The 14,512-nt window shown below is 50.8% G+C and overlaps 1 protein-coding gene across 4 annotated transcripts in view; it reads left to right on the top strand.

Annotated features, from left to right (window-relative positions):
- Nucleotides 1-14,512, top strand: part of NECTIN1 (nectin cell adhesion molecule 1) — a 90,916-nt gene that overhangs the window by 48,232 nt on the left and 28,172 nt on the right. The window contains exon 6 of one of the 4 annotated variants that reach the window (XM_071769218.1): nucleotides 6,916-13,167. The exons of the other annotated variants lie outside the window; for them this stretch is intronic. Coding sequence (XP_071625319.1) covers nucleotides 6,916-7,457 — 542 coding nt within the window. The 3' untranslated portion in view covers nucleotides 7,458-13,167. Of the gene's footprint in view, nucleotides 1-6,915; nucleotides 13,168-14,512 lie in introns of those variants that run through there. 4 annotated transcript variants of the gene reach the window in all.

Raw genomic sequence — 14,512 nt, 5'->3', positions numbered from 1 at the left:
CCCACATGGGCACAGGTCCTTAGGGATGAGGGTCTCTGGGTTCCTCTTCCAGGCTTTGGTAAATGTCTCCATTTCGGGGGGACTGGTAAAGCATCATTCTCACACTCAGTGCTGGCAAGGGAAGTGGGGACTGGCAGGATTTCTGGGGAATGACTTTGGGTTGGTGTCCGCCTGCCTTTAATATCAATTTATTCCCAAGGATTTGCATCATGGGGCTGAGGTTGAATGAGAGGGAAGGAGGGGCACACCAGCAGTTGCCCCACTTGAAGGGTTTAGCAGCCAACCCGTTAGGTCAGGGCTCCACTGTATAAAAAAAATGCTTTTAATAATTCATAGGATCTGAATATGTTTATCCAGCTCTCCCAAAGGACCGATTAGGCCCATGCTGCGGAGGGCTCAGCCATCCTTGCTCAGCTATTACAGGTACTTTTGTTTGGGTCTTGCAGGCAATTTAGGGACTGTCAGTGGACCACAAAACCTCTTTCAAGAGCTGCCTGCAATAAATGGAGTTCAATCTAGTGAGCAACCAGCCTTGGGAGAAAAAAAAACAGAAGGCTGATGCAGAAAAAACCCTGCAGCATCTTTCTCTTCCCGTTTCCCCAAGCATAAACCTCCCCCCTCCTGCCACCCAGCATCCTTCCTCCCAGCCCTGGCTCCAGAGAGGAAGAGTGCAGGGCTTGTTCAAGTGATTTGTCCAGGGGGAGAAGGCTGGACCCTTCTATTAAGAGTTATAGCATATTAAAGAGATTGATAAGTGGAAATATAATATTTTATTCCTGCAATCTGTTCCTACAATAGCTTCTCCTGCCTTTCAGGACCTTCGTCAGTGACAGCCAAGCCATGTAGTGTGATATATAACTATTTATTAGAGGTGACATAATAATAAAGGGCTGTGCTTATGGAGTGCCTGGGCCTGCACATGGGTGAGGTGGTCCTGCACGGTGAGATGGTGATGTACAGACACATATGTGTGACCTGATCTGCATCCTGACACACCAAGGGGCCTCAGGGATGTCATGCTGCACAGTCACATGTGCATGCAGGACACCAGAGCATCCATTGGCATGTGTGAATGTGTCTGTATCTGTGGAGATCTGCTTGGCTGCATGGGCTTGTGTGCAGTGATGTGTGTGCATGGGTGTGCTGCACGTGTGTGTGTATGGAGGGGCATTCATCCACTTGTGTCCTGGCTTCAGCCAGAGGAAGCACAAGGAGAAAGATGTGGCTAAAAGATCTCTTTGCCCCCATGGGCCTTCTAGCAGAAAGCAAACATCAAAACTGAGGCAGAGCCACAGTGGCAGAGCTGGGGTGAGCAGAGCCTGTGCTGAGGCAGTAAACACCAGCAGCCCCTCTGCTGCAGGGCTCCTGCCTCTTTCCCAAGGCCAGGAAAGGATCTTTTCCTTCAGGACACTGCAGGCTCCCCTGGCTGCTTGCCTGGTATATCCCAGCCTCTGCATCCCTTGGATTTCCAGGAGGCAGGAACAGGATGTGCAGCTGTCCTAGAGAGGGACAGTCAGGACAGGAAGCTCTGAGCTGTCCCTTGGCATGGGCTGTGCCAGCCCTGGGCAGGAGGTTTTGCAGCCCTGGCCTTGGATGCGTGACAGGCTGCCAGGGAGGGTGGTGAGGAAAGGCTGATACCCCCCCTGTTTGCTTGGCTTGGCAGCAGGGAGTTATTTACACACCACCAACCATCTCATCCCAGCAAGGTCACTGCAAACAGCCCCTGTGGTACAAACCTTCCCTCCTGGGCTCAGAGGGCAAGGGGGGACCCTTTCCAGGACATGTTAAATCCCAGGCACAGAGCAGGTGCACCCAAAGAACAGCCTCCAGGAGGATGTAGGGCTTGGGGGGGCTGAAGAGGCACAAGCCTTGGGGGTCTGTCTGATGATGATCTTCTGGAGTGTCTGCTGCATCCTGTCTGATGGCATCGGTGCCAGCGGCTCCCGTGGGAGCAGCACTTGATTGACAAGTGATAGGTGACCTGACAGAGAGATTAAAACCTCAGACAAGTTTGGCATCTGGCCTAAAAGCCATCACTCTCTGAAATGCCAGTGGCAGCTGCTAAACTTCTGCATTAGTTGCCAGAGGTTTTTCCACCCCCACTGCCTCCTCTCCCCCACTGTGCTGCATGGGGAGAGCAGAAATCCCTGGTAAGGAGAGGAAAGGCAGGACCTCTGGAAGCCCAGGATGGACATGCAGAGGTGCAAGGGCTGTCTTGAAGGAAAAAGAACAGCAGTGCTACAGGCTTCTCAAATTGCAGCCCTGATGGGTTGAGGCAGGTCCAGAGATATCTCCTTATCTTCACTTATGTACACATCTGTGGCACAGCAGGGGCAAAGTCCTGGGATAATTTGGCGTGGACTGTACTGGCAGAGAACGTTTGCCATCAGCAATCTGTCTTGTAAAAAAAAAAAAAACCACCATGTGATTACCACTGTATTTACTGAGGCCATCTGGGAACTGGAAAGCTCCATGAGCCCAGTGACTGAAGTTCCTGCTGCTTGCCCTGGTTACAGCCATTCAAAGCCCCCCCTGCTTCCCATTCCCCAGCTCATGGGTGCTGGGTTTTGCAAGGCAGAAAGAAACTCAGGGCCTTCCTCTGGAGGAGCTTCATGCAAAGAGCACTGACACACATGTCCATAAAGTCATTTCTCATGGAGGTTGACATTTTCTTCAGTGCCTGTGGCTACAGTGAGGTTCTCGGCTGGTGCTGGGCTTTTTCTTGGGCCTCATGATTGAAAGGAAAAGAATGGAAATGTGACTTCAAGAAAAAGGGTGTCCATGGGAAGTAGTAACTTTTAAAATGTCTAAGCGGTGTGATGAGCAGAAGGGCTTTTAAAAGCTGGTTTCCTGTGGATCTGCATATCATAGAAGAAATACTTGATGTCTAAAAATATGCTTTTTCTGATCTGGGCCCTTCCTGCCCTTGGGAGCAGCCTCTTGTCCCTGTGGGTTCTCTGATGTCTAATGAGGTTTAACTCTCACCTCTGCCAGGGATACCAGTCCAGCTCTTTCTGACAGCTTTATGATAGGGATAAGTTTGGCTTGTTATTCTGTCAGATACCACTAAAATTGGCCAGCAAGTTCAAAAAGCATTAGACAGGAGACTGATGGTCGGGTAGGATGATTTGCATAGGTCTCATTTCTATTGGAAACCAGCCATTCAAAGAAAGATGTGATTTTTGAAATGTGTGTTTTTGAAGCCACTCTTGTGCTGGGGAAGGTCTGGGTTGCCTCTGCAGTGGCACCACTGTGTCCCAGTGTGCTGCAGGGGGGGAGGCAGGAGCAGGGGAATGGAGATACCCGAGCCACCCACCTTTCATGGGGGGGATCAAAGGCAACCTGTGGGTTTGGCTGGGTGCCAGAGTGAAGCCCAGGGTGACCCCCATCTCCCTGTGCTCCCAGCTGCTGCCCCAGAGGTCCAGCTCCTGGCAAGGGGACAGGAAGCTGGGCTGAATACAACAGCTGGCAGCTCTGGGCAGCAGGCAGATAGTGTTGCTGCTTTAATTCCTATTCATACAGCACTCCCTGTTTTTATGAGGGCTGGGGGGGCAGCAGAAGGGAGGGAGGCTTTTTATGCTGGCATTAAAGCCTTGCTTGTTCCGCCTCCCTCCACTCCGCTGTCTCCTGTTTCTCCAGTCTGCTTTTCACAGTGGCTTTAATTCTCTCCAGACTCTTCCTAATGGATTTTTCACATGAGGCCCCCAAGCACACTTTCCAGAAATTTCACGCACCCCTCCAACAGAAACGGGGTTCCTTTTCCCACACTTTCTCCCCTCTCCCCAGCCTCTTGCTCTTCCTCACTCCAGACGCGGTGGAACTCGGTGAGGTTAAACCCCATTTTTTTTTAGGGCTGACGGCAGTGAACGCGTTCGGACTCAAGGTTAATCCCACGGGCAGGTCCATGAACCACCCCGGAGAGGGGCTCGGGCAGTGCCCCCACCGCCGCTCCGGAGCCAGGAGCGGTCTGTGCCGCCATCCAGCGGCGGTGACAGCCGCTTGCCCTCCCTGTCCCCTGCTCCGGGACATTCCCACCTCGGTTGTGCCCGTCCTTCCCGTCCTTCCCCTCCGCATCCCCAGAACCACGCGGATTTCCAAGCGCCGGGAGCGTGCGGTGTCTGGAGCAAGGGGGGGAAGGAGCCGCGTGGGTTAAGGGAAGGGATGATTTCGGCTGCTGGTTTGCGATCTTCCCATCTTTCTCCTCCCCCCTCTTCCCACAGTTTTGGTTTTGTTTTCTCTGGCATGGGAACTGGGCCACTTGCAAGGAGAACGGGGATGGGGTCTGCGCAGAAAATAGTTCCTCCCATCCCTGCCGAAGGTGTGAAATCCAGCTCGGAGGGAGGGGTGTTAGCTCCAAAGCCTTGGCACTGGCAAGGGGGTGGCATGTGGGCAAGTGCTATCTCAGGGGTGGACAGCACAAAGGGCAGGAAAACAGAAATATGCATGAGAAAGGTAGAAAAACATCCCCTCTTTCTCTATGAGCTAACCAGGGTTGTTAATGAGGCTTGTAACAAAAAAAAAAAAAAACAAAAAAAAACCCAAACAAAAAAACCAACCCAAAACAAGTGCCCATCTCCTTTAGAAATTGTGCATTTCCCCTCTCAGATGTGTGTGTCCTCCAGAGCTGGGAAGCAGAGGGGTCAGGATGGCTGCAGGGACCCTGTGCCTGGCATGCACACAGTTTCTGGGTCTTTTCAGACTGTGCTATGGGGTCTCACAGTCCCAGGCAGGAAATTAACCTTGCTGTGGGCAAAACCAAGATAGAGGCTTCAGCTTGGAGCTGTGGGAAAGGTAAAGATATAACCCCTGGGGTCTGAGCCAGCTTGCTGCTCTGTCTCTGCACCCACTTAAACTCCAGGTCGACCCCTGCCCTGTGTACAGTTTTGGGAACTGGGCACCACGGGGTTGCAGAGGCTGTGATGGCAAGGAGCAGGCCTGGGGAGGAGGCAGGGGCAAGGGTGGGAAGGTCCATGTGGACTTTTATGTAGTTGAAGATGAGCCCTCAGCAGCCAGCACTACCAGGGGTTGGACGTGACTTTTTTTGCTGCCTCTGCAGAGAGGTTTTGGATTAACCAGCTGGCTATGACTAAGCCTTCTGTTGATGCAGAATGTGGTTTTGGCTTTCCAGGACCCAGCACCAGTGCCCCATGCTGAAATACATGCCCTCACTCCTGCTCTGAAGGCTTTTTTGGGGAAGGGATGCTGGCTCCTTCCTGCACTGTGTCCTGCTCCTCATTCTGGAGGCAGCAGGGAGCCCTTCCATCTGCCTGTCCCCCAGCCCAGTGTGCTGCTCTGTGTGTGGTTTCAGGCTCCTGAGGCTTTGCTCAAAGCAAGTCTGCAGTGCAGAAACGAAGATGCTGTTGCTGGGCTGATGTCTCAGGAAAAGGGGGAATGAAACAGCACTCAGGCACAAGCAAAACTTTTATGCCCCGAGGATCAGGCCAACAATTGTTCAAATTCAGTATCCGTGTCCAAAATCTGCAGCTGTTTCAGGAACTGCCTCTGCCCAGGGGAAGTTCTTTTCTCTCCTCTTCTTTAGCTCCTGTGCTGCAGGGAAACCCACTCCCTGCCCAGCTCCTGCTGTCCAGGGCTTCCTGCCCTAACCCAGGAATGTGGCTGCCAGCAGCAGGCAGTCCCACAGGCATTCCATTTTAAATTTGCTGCCTTAGCCTCTCCTTCCCCATTGCCAAGGTGCTCTTCTGGAAGGGCATGCTGAGGGTGGTAGTGGGTCTGAGCCTCTCCTTGGCTCCCAAGGTAAAAAGTGAGGGCCAGGAAGCTCCAGAGCAGCAGTAAAGGCTCACAGCTATGAGCAGGGCTGGCAAAAACCAGTGCCAGGGGGCTGAGCATGGTGTGCAAGGGCAAGGCTGCCAAGGGGGCATTAGCAAGGCGCCCACTGTCTAAATTCAGAGGCAGGTGAAGGCCTGAGACAGCCGTGTGGTTCTTAATGTCTCATGGACACGGCTGCTCAGCAGGCAGTGTGTGAAAGCTGAGTTTGGCCAGGGGCTGTAATCGTGCCAAGGGAGTGCTAGAAAAGTTGGTTCAAGTCCTGGATCAAACTTTTTTTTCCCCGATGTGTAGGTGTTGAACTGCATGAAAGAAAAGGAAGCTTCTTTATAATCTCTTTTCTTTTTCTCAGCTGTTTTTTTGTTGTCTTTTTTTAAATAGGTCAGGGTAACTGTAGGAACGAGATTAGCATGGGTAGTGGCACTATGCTGGACACAGTAATACCAGAAGAAAAAGAAACAGTGGGAGGTCTGTGTCCCTGAGAAGTGCTGTGCAGACAGAGATCACTCGTGGGATGGGTGGGAAGGGGGATCACAAAGTGCTGCTGCCTTCTGGCCCAGCCTAGGCTGGTTGGGGTGAAGCTGTGCTGGGATGCCCTGGAGGGGGATGCAAAGCTGCCTGGTCTGGCGTGACATCTACAGGAGCAGTCGTGACAGCTCAGAGCCCACCCTGTTGGAAGGGGTTTGAGTCTTTCTCCTCGGCAGGAGCACCCTGGGGCTGTCAGTAAGCTCTGGTAAACTGGACCTGAAGTGTCACCGAGTAAAATGGAAAGGATCCAGACTGATGGCGCTGGGCTTGTGGGGTTTGAGCACGACTCAAGAAGCCAGGTGGAGTGGGGAGGGAAACACTGAAACACTGCTTCCAGCTGCTGCATGAGGCTTGGCAAGCTTGGCACAGCACGCTGCATTCCCCTTGCTGAGGCAGAGCTCCTATGCGCTGACCCCTGTAAGGATGCACCCTTTTCCCCTTTCCCTCGTTTTTCCCTTCCCTGTTCCTTACCCTCATCTTCCCACCCCCTTCACCCCCTCCCCCCCCCCCAAAAAAAAAAAAAGACAACGAAAGCACGGAGGGTGGGTGCATTTCCGCATGGTTTGACACTGTTCCCCCTTCCATCTGTCTTTTCCTACCCAGAATTTCCCTACACCCCGTCTCCAATCGATGATCGCAAATCCATGGTGCAGCCGAACATCCCCACACCGGTGATTGGGGGCATAGTGGGAGGCGTCTCGCTGGTCCTGGTGGTGGCCGTGGTGCTCTTTGTGGTGCTCCGGCGCCGGCGTCACACCTTCAAGGGTGACTACAGCACCAAGAAGCACGTCTACGGCAACGGCTACAGCAAGGCCGGCATCCCCCAGCACCACCCCCCCATGGCCCAGAACCTCCAGTACCCCGACGACTCGGACGACGAGAAGAAGCCGGGCCCGCTGGGAGGCAGCACCTACGAGGATGAGGATGAGGATGGGGGAGGCGAGAGGAAGCTGGGGGTCCCCAACAAGTACGAGGAGGATGCCAAGCGGCCGTACTTCACGGTGGACGAGGGCGAGGCGCACCCCGAGCCTTACGACGAGAGGACACTCGGCTTCCAGTACGACCCCGAGCAGCTCGACATAGGGGACAACATGGTCTCGCAGAACGACGGATCTTTTATTTCCAAAAAGGAGTGGTACGTGTAGCCCGGCACCCAGCGCTACACACGCACACCCTGACACACCCTGACACACCCTGACACACACACACACACACACACACACACACACACTCCTGCTCCCCTGCACGCACATCACCCCCTGCGCACGCACGCACCCCCCCCCCCCACCAAGCCAGCCCTGGGAGCTCGGAAAAGACTTGGGACATTTCCAGCACCGGCCCAAAAAGGGCTGGCTGGGCCGAGCAGGGAGGGGAGGGAGGGCAGCTTTGCTTACAGATCATTTGGGGGGGCATCTGGGAGGTGGGAGGTTGGGTAATTATTTTCTCCGGTTTTTGGTTTTGCTTTTTAATTTCTCTTGATGACTTCTGTCCCCTTCTGTGGTGTTTGTATTGGTCGGTGGCTTAGGTGTTTACTATTTGCTTTAACGACTGTTGCCCAGCCTGTATATTACACTCTGTTTGTGTCTTCATGTCTCAGAGTGCCCTTCAGCCCCACTTCCCCCCCCCGAGGTTCCTTCTCCCACTTCTGCACCCCTGAAACACTGGAATTTGTTTGTATGTTGTCTTCTTTGTTGTGTTTTTTTTTTTTTTTTAACCTTGGGAGGGGGGCAAGTGGGCTGTCCGTAGAAAGACAGAGGCCAGGAAAGCTTAGAGCAATGAAAATATTGGTGCCATTATCAGGTGAAGAGATTTATTTTTTTCCTAATCCTTTCTTTTCAGTGGGGTCTGAGTAGTGTTCCCATTGCCCACTGCATGCCTGGGGAGATGCACTCCCGATATTTAATGACTCAATAAAAGGAAAATTAGGAGAGGGGGGAGAAAAAGCACTGGAACAAACCCCAGGTGCATGGGCTGATAGCAGAGCAGGGAAACAGAGCTGCCATTTTCCTCCTACAATTTATTATTTCCTGGCTTTTCATTTTCTGTCTTTGTTTGAGTGTTCTTTTAAAAGAAAGAAAAGGAGTATTTATTGCTGACATTTTTTTTCCCCGTGTGACGGCTCAGAGAAACGCTGGCTCTTTTTGTTCTTGTTGCTGTTGTTGTTGTTGCTATTCCCAGCCACAGAGCAGTAGCCCTGGCACAAGGGTCGTGCTCCCCGTGCCATGCACACCTTGCTGCCATTGCCTGGGGATGGGGACAGCCAGTGCCACCCTGCTCCTCCCACAGCCCCCCTGCCTTCAGCTCTGGTGTATCTGGCAGGGCACATCTTCCAGGGTACCACTCAGTATCTCTGAGGGCTTCAGCACAGGATCAGGCCCATAAGTTTTATTATACCACTAAGACTTAATTGTCATGTGTTTACACTTTTTTTCTTCTTTTTTTTTTTTTTTTTTTGTTTGGGTTGGGGGGGGTGAGTCAGAGCATAGAGGTGCTTCTCTCTTAACTCTCTTTGCAACACCCTCAGCCCTTCTGTGGATTGCTTGGGACCCATTGATTGCCACTTTTTCAACCTCACATCTCTCTTCTGAGCAAAGGCTTGGTAGACAGGGCAGCAGTGAGTGGAGTATTGATCCCATCCTCCTCCCCTCAGACCACTGAGTTGTGATGGGGAGGCTTGGATTGCTGCTATCAGTGCTCCGTGAATAAATGACATTCCAGACTTCAGGGCCCTCTCTGACACTAACCATATCCAGATCAGATTCACTGCACTGGGGCTTATTTTTCTTCTTCTGGGTTGATTGGGGTTTTTTGGTTTTTTTTTTTTTTTGGTTGGGTGGCTTTTTTGTGGGTGTCTTTTGTTTTGTTTTGTTTATTTTTTGTTCTGTTTTGTTTGTTTTGTTTTTTTCTTAATTTGATGTATAAATAAATCTTTTGTTTGAAAAGAACCCCCCAGTTTTCTGAGCTGTATGATCACACAGATAGAAAAACAGCAGGACTAAATCCCCCCCTGCCTTACCTGCTGGGTTTTGTTCCCCAGCACCCAGTGGTGATCCTGCTACAGAAGGGAGGTGGAAAGTCAGACCCACGCAGATGAGTCAAGGTCAGATCCCTCAGCCAGGCAGCCTCTAATGCTTCCCTTTAGCCTCTGGTGCTTGGTCCAGACAAGGTGAAGCTCAGCCTGAGCCAGGCACAGTTTGTAGGTTGCCCTCATTGCCTTAGTGGTGTAAGGGAGTGGGAAATCCGATTGTCACACTGTAATCTTCCTGCTCTTCCTGCCAGCAGTCCCTGCTTCCTGGCTTCTGGCAGAACAGCCAAATGCCACAGGAAAGCTGCTTTATGTCCACTCAAAAGAAGGGCATACAGAGATTCTCTTGGGATCTCTCAGGCTGAACCTTAAAAAGTAAGACTAAACCCTCCTGGGTCTGTCCACGGCCACCAGGATCACTCTGCTGCTACCCAGCACCTCCCAAGAAAAGCAATGAAACCAACTCTCTGTATCTTTGAATACTCTTAGGAGCTAATTATTAGAGGATGCTGTAAACCTGCAGAGGGAATTACTTCTTTCTGGTGCCTTGGGATAACAGCATACACAGGGCTTTAATTCCCCAAAGTGTGACTCCCCCTGGAATCTGCATCAGGACAGACAGCATTGCTGAGCACTGTACCTTAGCCACAGCTTCCTTTAATGTAACATGGGGTATTCTGCAGAGTCTGCACAGTTTGTGGTGCAGAGATAATTCTCAACAAAGTCCATCTCTCAAGTGAATAATCATTTAGATCTTGAGTTTCACAACAAGGCTCAAAAATGGGTTGTGACAACTTCTCCAACACAAACTCTGGGTTGTCGTGACCAAGAGCAGAGTGGAAATCAGTGGCACATACCCTTCTCAGCAGATTTCCCCCGGCATAGATACATGCTGCTAGGAGATGGATTTGGAAGAAAATAACCTTTTACAAAATCTGCAGGGTCCAGCAGCGATTCTTTCATGTTCTTGCATTAGTCACAGGCAGAGAGCACTGATCTGATCTGGCAAATTCATATTGCCCTGACTCCACAGCACTGCAGGAGTCAGCCAGCTTCAACAGTCAGGTTGTGTCCTAAGGACCAAAGGTACAAAGCTGTGCAAATGGAGCAGATGGGAGAGAACAGGACAAGGGGGAGCTCAGTAGAAATGCCAAATGGAAAAAACCACATGGATCCTGCTTCCTGGGAGGGGCTGCAGGGAGTGAGGGTGCTGGAGACCATGCACCCTGGAGGGGCAGTCTGTCTGGGAGACCCAAGGGCCTCCCAAAGGGGCAATGTGTTCCTTCCTCTGGGGACAGTCTTGTCCTCAGGTGCCTCACTTTCTCACAGTGATCCAGATTCTAGCAGGCTGGGGTCAAGCTGACAATTTTAAGTGCTAACTCCCATGCCACAGCTGTGCACAGGAGCTCCCAGGCTGGGCTGGCTGGGCCACCTCTCCAAGGGACCTTCAGGCTCTCTGAAGTGAAAAAGCCCCTGCTTCTCCATCCCCCTCCATCTGAGGTGCTAAGGAGGGGTAAAACATCCCCGTGGGAGCCTGCAGAGAGCAAACAGAAGCTTCCAGTTGGAAGATGGCAGCTGGTGTTGTGTCCCTGCTTCACAGCCAGCAGCAGAGGATGGGGTGGTGACCTCTGGGGCTGCTCCCTGGGGCAAGTCCCCATCCTCTCTCAGTTGCCATCCCCTGCTGTGGGCACAGCATTGGTTGCCTCTCCACTTAGGTGCTAGGGAGCTGCTGCTTTCCAGGAAATGCTGGACCTGAACTGGTGTGTCAGATGAGCCACAGCCCACTTGGCATCCTGCCTGGGAAGCATCCTCACCCTGGTCTGGGTGTCTGCAAAGTGCCTCGGAGGCATGGCCACTTGCCTTACCTCTCTTTGAAGGGATCATTGTCCAGATCCCTTTCCTGGGTTCTTGCCAGTGAAGAGACATATCAGAGTGGTGCTTTTCCCTTCCCAACCCCTGATCCTGGGCAGCAACTTCAGGCAAAATTTGTGGTGGCTCAAAATTGAGATGGGTGGATGGGAAAACTGAACAGGTAGATGAGAGGGAGGTTGATCTGAGCCCTGTGGTACATTGCTCTGGCTCTCATTGTTATCACCTCAAAGAAAATTCTGGTGAATTTGGGCCAAGACCCCAGCTTCTTCCCTGTGTGATTCAGAGAGCTGTACTGAAGCAGATGCATCTGTGTCACAACCCAAAACGAGCCTGTAGTTTATGTACAAAGACACCCCAGCTGTTTTCCTGCTGGGGCTTATCTCTAGGATTATTCATTGCAATTCACCCTAGCGATGTTATTTTCCCTTATTTAATTACCAGGGTTTTTTTTTTCCCTGTTGTTGAATGGTTTTCATTCAGCCATAGGAAAAAAAAATTAAAAAAACCCCCCTGAAGAATTCTTAGTGAAAAAAATCAAACAAACTGAAATGGTAGCACCAAATTGATTGCAAAGACGTAAGGGACAAAGGGAGCCATTTTCCTGATGTTGAGTCAAAAAAAAAAACCCCACAACAACTGTTCAGTAGGAACCACTGAGGGTTAGAGAGGTTCAAAAGATTGATCTTCAAGCAATTAGAGAAGGGAATGCAATTAGAATGGGGGATGCTGCTCTCCTTTGCTGTTTTTCTTTCCTATACACGAGCACTCAGGCACACACACAAGTTTTCAAGAGTTTCAGGTGCTGGTCAGGATGCTCAAAGGATGGAGGGAAAAGCCCCATCTCAGTGCAGCAGAGGGAATGTGTCACACCTGCAGGCTCAGGGAGGGGTTTGTCCTCTGGAAATGGGGACCTGGTTTGGTCTGAGTGGGGCAGGTTTGTAGCCTTTTGCCAGAAGGTTAAAACTCACTGTAAGGTTCTCACCTTCACAACCACTCTGGCTGTAGCACTGAAGTTTTTGAGTCTTTTTTTTTTTTCCTGCTGGGTTTATGGTAGCACTTTCCCTCCCACCCTTTAGCCTGCAGCTTCACCCCCTTCTTTCCCTCCGCTTCGTATTTGATGCAATTTGATGGCAATTTGAGCAACTCCTTGAAGAGAGAAGGGAAACCTTGGGGCAGGGGAGGGTGCAAAGACCCAACCACTGCCTCCCCATCACTCCTAAACCTGGCCAGGCTCTCCCCAGGGACTGCCAAGGGCTGGAGGTGATGGGGCAGGGCTGGGGTGCTGGGGTGCTGGAGCAGGGGGTGCTGCTTTCTGAGGGGGTGAAGGGGAGGATTCAGTCCACCAGCAAGGGAAGGAAGCCCAAGCCTCAGAGAGAGGGGTGTGGTTGTGCTTTGGACCAGTGTGAGTTTCCAAATGTTATGTACTTGAGGGTAAATGTAACAAGGAGATGGAGTCAGATCCTTCACTATCATGAACTGGCATTGCTGGAGGTACTCTCATTGAGGATCTGGTTCTTTTCTTTTGCCTTTCTTTTTTTTAAAAAAAAGTGAATCCTTAACTCCAGTGATTTTGTCTCTCTTTTTCTTCTTCCTCTTGCTGTAATTATCATTGTGGAATAAAGACTACAGACAGACAAAAAACCCCAACCCCACTTTTTTTTTTTTTTTTTTTTTTGTAATCTGTGTTGTAAGTGCTTTTGTAAAAAATAAAAATTAAAAATAATAATGTAATGGACTTTTATGATTTTTGGTTGGTTTTTTTTTCTGTTTTGTTTTGTTTTGTTTTCCACCCTTTGTAATAATTTGTTTGGGGTCCAGAGGGGGCATTTTCTTGGTTATAATTTGTGTGGGCAGGGTGTTGCATCACCCTGCCTTTTACTTGTATAAAAACAATAGTGGCTCAGCTGTGGAAAAAAAAAATGTACTTTTTTATAAATAAAGGATTTTAAAAAAACATACATTATCCTTCTGTGTGTGTCTGTGTCTGTACCTGTGCCTGCGCCGTTCTGCAGCCTGTGATGGGCAGCAGGGTCACAAGAGCAGAAGAGGCTTCTGTTTTCTGATGACCTTGGTCTTTCCCCACAATTATCAGTATTTTGTAATGGGAGTTGCTCACAGGTGAAGGCTTGGGTTTTTCCAAAGGGTCCTGGAGAAGGTGGGCAAGGAGTGACTGGTTGTGCCACTGATGTATTGTGTGAAATTCTCAGGACAGACAAAAGGAGGTGGGAGTGTTTCTCCCAGCAATGGAAACATTGAAATTCTTTTTCAAAGGATGCTACTAATGCCAGAAAGTTAACCTGAGCTAGAAAATCCTGAGGAATAAAAAATCCATCAAAAGCTATTAAGACTTATGACACTGTCTCAAGCTAAGGGAGTTGATAAGTTGCTGTTAGCTCCAGCAGCTGGGACAGGCTATTGGAAAAATGTCAATACACACTTCCTCTCTTCCTACGTTTTCTCTGGGCATGTGAATTAGCTGTGGTCAGGGCCAGGATTCTGGGCTAAGCCCACCTTTGGTTTGACACAGGGAGATTGCCTACAGTGCAGCACTTGTCTGTCATGATGATTGTGCATCAATACCAGCTCAGTGCTGTAGGGATGCTAAGGGTTCATTGGGAAGCAATATCCCTGCATCTCCATCACTGATCTCTGCACAGGGAAGGACAGTTTGCCTTTCCCCCTTCTTTTTTTTAATCTTCCTGACTATGAATACATGCTACAAGGAAAGCCTGCTTCCTTTTGGAACAGGGACACAGCTCTACAAGAGCCAGGCTTTTGCAAGGGAGGGAGTGACAGAGCGAGCAAGAGATCAGGGAAAATCCTCATGCTCCTCTTTGCACTGATCCCAACATCGCTTTTCCATGCCTCTGGCCTAGAAAGCAGGATACTCCCTGGGAAGGGATGTAGTGGAATGAGCAGAGGCATCGCCTGAACGTGCGTGCGTGCAGAGCCTCACGTTCGAGGCAATCAGGTGCTAATCGGGTGCTAATTACGAGGTGGGAGGCGCGAGCTTGTGTTAAGCCCCCGCCCCCGCCCAATTAGGGTTTGCCTCAGCTGCACATGAGCAGGATTGGGGGCCAATAAAAGGGGAGCTTCTAACACACGAGGGCCTCTCTCTGGAGCAGCCCAAGGAAGAGGTTGGCTGAGTCTGAAGGCAGCAAAATGGGAGCACTGGCTGTGCACCTTGGTGAGGACACCTCTGACTTCGAAGCGCCGTGCCCCAGGAAAGGTTCTGCCCGGCTGCACCCGAGGGAGTTTTGCACCTGGATGATCTGCTGGAGTTCTGAACCTACCCCAGAGAGA

The sequence above is a fragment of the Heliangelus exortis genome, chromosome 26 (genome assembly GCF_036169615.1).
Source record: "Heliangelus exortis chromosome 26, bHelExo1.hap1, whole genome shotgun sequence".
Lineage (NCBI taxonomy): Eukaryota > Metazoa > Chordata > Aves > Apodiformes > Trochilidae > Heliangelus > Heliangelus exortis.
Note: the sequence above shows the minus strand (reverse complement) of the source record. Positions and strands in the feature narration are given on the sequence as shown.